The 6,277-nt window shown below is 35.9% G+C and overlaps 1 protein-coding gene across 3 annotated transcripts in view; it reads right to left on the bottom strand.

Moving 5' to 3' along the window:
• Positions 1–1,821: 1,821 nt before the first annotated feature.
• LOC107008438 (rhamnogalacturonan I rhamnosyltransferase 1-like) overlaps positions 1,822–6,277 on the bottom strand; it is a 27,195-nt gene continuing 22,739 nt past the window's right edge. The window contains exons 7-8 of one of the 3 annotated variants that reach the window (XM_015207804.2): positions 2,166–2,323; positions 1,822–2,086 (exon numbers count right to left, since the gene is read on the bottom strand). In XM_015207804.2, the coding sequence (XP_015063290.1) occupies positions 1,822–2,086; positions 2,166–2,323 (423 nt within the window). The remainder of the gene's footprint in view (positions 2,087–2,165; positions 2,324–6,277) is intronic. The other 2 variants (XM_015209169.2, XM_015208547.2) reach the window with 2 other exon arrangements.

The raw sequence follows: 6,277 nt of genomic DNA on the forward strand, positions 1-6,277 counted from the left end.
AGAAACTTCTTTTCCCTAATTTTTATTAGAGCCGTCATTGTCCTCATTTTTTCAAAAGTTTGTTTTCCAAAATATTTTAACTAACCAAACGTAAAAAAAAAAAAAATTAAAAAATTGGAAAAAAAATTTCAAATTTTTTTTCCTTCCAACCAAATTCTGCAACTGCAATTTTTTTTCCACATTTGAAAGTTGCATATTTGTTTTAATAGACTAATACTTGTCTTTGGCATTGCAAAGTTCAATATTTGTAGCTCTATATGAAAATTAAGTTGCATATTTGTTTTAATAGACTAATACTTGTCTTTGGCATTGCAAAGTTCAATATTTGTAGCTCTATATGAAAATTGAAGGGACAAAGAAAAAGAGAACTAATCTGTCATGGACTTAGATTTCAACTAAAGCTCCATGCGACACTTGACAACTTACTCAAGTAGCCGATCAGGATAAATATGTGCACAAAAACTGCAGCACTCATTAAACCTGGACCTAAACAGCAGCAAAAACTGGACCAAAACTGCAATGATATCTCTACGCGAAAATAGCAGCATCCAAAAACAGCAGTCAAATACAGAACATACAACCTGGATCAAAACTGCAACAATATCTCCACGAAAGTTGCTGCACCCGGAACAGGTGCAAAACCTGGACCAGTTACAGTATAAACTACAACCACGGGAGCAAAACAACGTAAAAACTGTACGATAGAAGCAGGACCAAAACAGCAGCAAAAGATGGGACCAAAATTGGAGAAGTACAACAAAAATACTGGTCCAAAATGTACTATAGAAACTAAATAAGCTATCATTGTATTTCCAATTTGATTCCAGGACAGTACATTGAATCAAATAAAGAGAGCATCCAATTTCACTTCTTATCTACTGCAATCTCTTGGTCACTGTAAGAGCGGAAAACTTCCTAATTTTTTCATACGAACAAGAGTCTGAAAAATATTCAAACTTTAATCGAATTTGCTATTGTGAAACTAAATTTTTTTTATGAGGATTTATTGTCTCCATGAACTATTTAATAGTGTATTTTACAAGTATATATGTGTCCACGTGGACACAATACTATTTATAATTTGACATTATTTTTTATGTCCACATGGGCAAATATATACGTTCAAAATACGATATTAAAGTCTATGAAGGTAATAGATCCTCATGAAAGTTTAGTATGGCAACAACAAATCCGACCAAAGTTGGGATACTTTTCAGACTCTTATCCCTTTTCTACGTACTAATTATTTTCTCACCAAAAATGTGAGAATAGCCACTAAACGTCTAAACAAACAAAATTGAAACATCTAAACCAATCTATACATATATTCACAATTGCTAGCTACCTTTTTGGGTGGGAGTAGCATTTGCAATACTGATTATTGAGTCCTAAAACTAGGCAACTGCAAACACACAAAGCCTAAGGTCATGGATTTTCCCTTTACAAAGAAAAAAATGTATTTACTAGAAAATCACTCAACTTTATATAGCTAAATGTTGCAAAAATCAATTGAAAGAATTGAAAGGAATGAAAAAAAAGAAAAAACAAGCTTCAAAGCTTCAACTACTTTCGATAATAAGAAGCGCGGATGGCACCAATCCTTCCTTCTTTCTCATGTTGCATCTCAAGAATTGACTCATCTAACTAAGAGTCCTCGCGACTCAGAAAGGCCACAGTTTTTGCCTTTCTCTAAAGAATCTTGATGTGTGACCGGAAAAAAAAATTGAGCCTTTGGCTTTTTTTTTCTTCATAAAAAATTGCCTGTGCATTAGGCTGCGGAACCGAATATCTATGCAAGTTCATGAACTTGGTGGACATGTCTCATCGAACTTCAGTTGAATTATCGAGACCTTCACATCTTGCACTCTCACACAGACACTCGTGAGGATTTGCATAAAAGTAATCTTCTTCTTTGGGTTTGTCCTCGATAACTCTTCGATGAGCTGGTTGCCCGATTCTTCCCTCGTGCGACTGTCGCACAGCAGCTGAAAACTCGGCCCATGAAAGGGTCCGGTTGTGATGCAAGTCCAGTAACCCTACCAGAGTTTTGCGATCCAATAGGATGGTTTTCTTATAACCATGATACCTGCAATGGATCTATTCAGGAACACATTCCAGATACACATAAGAAACATTCATAAACAGAAATAGTAGATCATATGCACCTACGATGACCTTCGACAAGTTTAGCCATGTTGCCATCATAAGTAGGGATAAATATGTTACTAGCAGTTGATACTACGAAATCCAGTGCTGCCATTTGAGATGAATGATTCTGGAACTGCTGCAACTCTTCGGGATCAAGCAACATTTCTTTTTTCACCTACAACATAAACATAAATCGGAGATAATTAATTGGATGTAATGGTCAAAACGATGAAGATAGAAAGCAAACGATTTACAGTATTGCATGTGAAATAGCTATGTTGGAGTTTGTAGCATTAAACACAGGGAGCATGAAATTGAGAACAATAAACCTACAAATCAAGCGAGCAATCAACTATATGTCAACCCCAAAATAGCTTGGTCGGTTATATGGATTCTCTGTAATTCATTTGCATTCATCCAAAAATACACCCTATACCAATATTTTTTTTATTTCGATGAATGTGGTGTCTATTAGCTTGCAGCACCTGCTACATCCCATCAGCATAGGTACCGAGTAACTCTATCCACCGATGATTGGACAAATGAGAAGAAAACACATAGTGTTTTTCGCCTCCAGTGGGACCTGAAGCTGAAACATGATGATTCTCAACTCATTTCATAGACCACTGGGCTCACCCTTGGGTTCTATTCACTACACCAATATACAAGCTCTTACCAAAAGTAAAGATTGACTAACTTCAGGCCTACTGTAAGTGTAACAATATAACAACATACCTAGTGAAATTCCACAAAGTTAGGTCTGGGGAGTAACTGTATGCAAACCTTACCACTACCTCGTGGAGGTAGAGAGGCATCAAACTCAAGTAAGAGAAGAAGAAAACAATAATAACAACAAAATAGAGTGATAATCGAAATACAACAAACAACATATAGCAAGAACTAAAACGGTACGACTAGTCCTACAAAAGACACTAAACCTTCACAAGGCAACACTCTATCCCTACTAACCTTCTAACCTTATATGAGACCTCCACCCCTTCCTATCTAAAGTTATATCCTCGATAATATGAAATTGCGGCGTATCCTGTCTAATCATCTCTCTCCAAAAAAAATTCAGCCTACCCAACCCCTCCACTAACTAGGGTTGTTCAAAATCAAAACCAAAACTGATAACCCAAACTGAACAAAGTTATTGCTTTATTAGTAATGAGTTATAGGGGTTTGATGTTTTTTCTTAACGGTTTAACCATAACCTGATAGTAAATCAAACAGTTATATTTATACCATTTTTTTTATATATAAAGTCGTTGACTTAGGGTTTGTTTCCTACTTTTATTTTTGGTTGTCCAAAACTCTTGGTTATTCAATGTAAAAGTGTTTGCTTTTGAGCAAGATGCAATATGTAAACTCATGTGCATGGTCCATTTGGTTTGTCACCTTGTTTCTAAGTGATTTTCAATGATTTTTTTGTGTCAATCTTAAAGTTGAACCGATAACCGAATCGACAACGATAAATAACTGATAAACCAATAAAAGATGAGTCTATATCTTAACGGTTCTATAAAGATTTAGCATGTCTACAAACCGATAACCAATAAATCAAACCAATAGACTTCAAAACCGAACCGACCATATGCAACCCTACTGCGAACCCTCTACAACCAATCTCTCACACCTCCTCATGGGGTGTCGGGCACCTCCTTTGTACATGTTCAAACCATTGCAGTTTCGCTTTCCTCATCTGTCCGCCACAGAGGTCACTCCTACCTTCTCCTGAATAACCTCAATCAAGATCATGTCTCTCCTAGTATGCCCACACATCCATCTCAACATCTTCATCTCCGCAACATCCATCTTCTGAACATATGAGTTCTTGACTGACCAGCACTCCACCCCATAAAATAAGACGGTCTAACCATCACTCTGTAGAACTTACCTTTAAGTTAGAGTGGTACCTTCTTATAAACAGGACTCCAAAGTCAAGCCTCCATTTCATCCATGTCACCTGAATGTTATGTAACATGCTAATCCTTAATCCTGACTAATCGATATCTCTTATAGGCTTGTTGCCAACTCCTGTGGGCACATAGGTTCGAGATATCAAGAAGTATGGGTTTCCTCCTCTATCCTCCAAACCAGTGTTTTGGATGGCGAAAGGCGACAAGTCAAAAAGGGCCTGCCTCGCCTCGCCGCTCGCCTTTTTTAATAAAGGCGCCAATTAATACCAAAAGTTTAAAATTTTAATAGCATATATAAATATTCAGAATCTTAATAGCAATAACATATATTCACCATTGAAATCATTATTTATGAAAAAATAAATACCATATTAATTAGTATAAAATTAAATTAAGTAGTAAAGAAATAATTATAGAAGGATTAATTTTTTTAAAAAAAATATATAGGCAGATTTCAGTGAACAGTGGACACTGCAATACAACAGAGCACATAGTTCACTACCACTAAAAACAGAGGACTCGGGTCACTACAACATTAACACCGGAAAACAGAGCACAGTGACAGTCTCAAACTCACTACTGAAAAACAGAGTGGAGAAGAAGAAAAGAAGAGAAGAACTAGAAGAGAAGAACTGAAGAAGAAGAAAGGACGTCTCGTCTCATACCTGGCAGCAATCGCGAAGGAGCAGCAGCGCGAAGAAGCTCGACTCTCGATCTCGAAGGAGTTGAGGAGCACAGGTTGCGAAGGGTAAAATTTGCAAAAAAAAAAACAACCTAATTTTGGCTTTTAATTATTAAATCAGGCCCTAAAAACATGGCAAAGCCAGTCGCCTCGCTATCACCTTTTCGTCGCCACAGCTCGCCATTTTCAAATCGCCTCGCCTCGCTGCAGATAGGCGAGCGCCTTTCACAACACTGATCCAAACTAAAGTACCACGATTTGACATAACCCATACATCACTTCTTGGGTCTTTGTCGTTGAATCAAAACCATACGGTATATCATCTATTTGGATACTCTAATTCGCATTGATTTTGAGATGTAATAGACCTTGAAATGACAGCTTCCTTTTTATACAATTTCATATCTACCTTGTCTCCACTTTACCACTTTTCATTTACACAAACGAGTAAACTGGAGGGTTTATGTAGAACATAGTGTAATCATCTCAAACTATTTTCTCTTTTTCTTTTTGGTGAAACCATTTAGGCTAAAGTCATAAGCGGCTCCTTGAACTTGTCCTCATCTTTCATTTTGACACTTGAACTTGGGCTTGTTCTTGTTATACACTTACACTATTCATAAAATAATTCTATCAGACACTTGTGATAACTAGCCAAAAATATGAAGTGCGAGCAATACACTTGTGGAAGAGGTGGCGAAGTGACCAATTACCAGGGACATGAAATTTATGTCAAATTAATTATTAAAAACGAATTATGATTTTTTTTCAAAAAAAAAGAAAAAGAATTTAGACTTAAGCCTAACTAAGCAGCCACCACCGCCGTCTCCATCTACCGCCACCTTCGTCCACAATTTTGACTGTATTATTCCCCTCGTGTCTTCTTCCCCATCCATTCAGGATGAATGCTATTCACATATCATTTGATGGTATAGGCGACTTAAAAGTTAAGTAGTTGGAATTCTAAAGAATCCCGAGGGGAAAATAGAGATGTCTCCTGCATTACTGATAATATGTGGAAGTATTAGGGTGTGTTTGGTATGAAGGAAAATGTTTTCATGATTTTTGACTTATTTTCTCATGTTTGGTTGGTGAGTAGAAAATATTTTCCGGAAAAGATCTTTTAGTGTTTGATTTATGAATGAAAACTATTTTTGAGAAAATATCTCTTTTTCATAGAGAGCAGAAAATAATTTTTGAATTGAAATTGAAAATATTTTTTAAAATCTTAATTTTTTTGGGGGCGGGCAAGGGGTTAGAGGTGATATGGAGTAAAAAAATAAATATTTGAAATTAAAAAATATTTTTTAAAACAGACTTTTATTTTTCGTGTGTGTGTGTGTGTGGAGTGGGAGTGAAAAAATAAAAATTTTGAAATTGGAAGTACTTTTTATAAAACAAACTTTAAATTTATTATTATTTTTATTTGGAGGGGGGGTGGGGTGAAAATAAAATTTTAAAATTGACAATATTTTTTTTAAAAAAAAACATTTAATTTTTTTTTTTTTTTGGGGGGGGGGGGGGGGGG

The sequence above is a fragment of the Solanum pennellii genome, chromosome 1, assembly GCF_001406875.1.
Source record: "Solanum pennellii chromosome 1, SPENNV200".
Lineage (NCBI taxonomy): Eukaryota > Viridiplantae > Streptophyta > Magnoliopsida > Solanales > Solanaceae > Solanum > Solanum pennellii.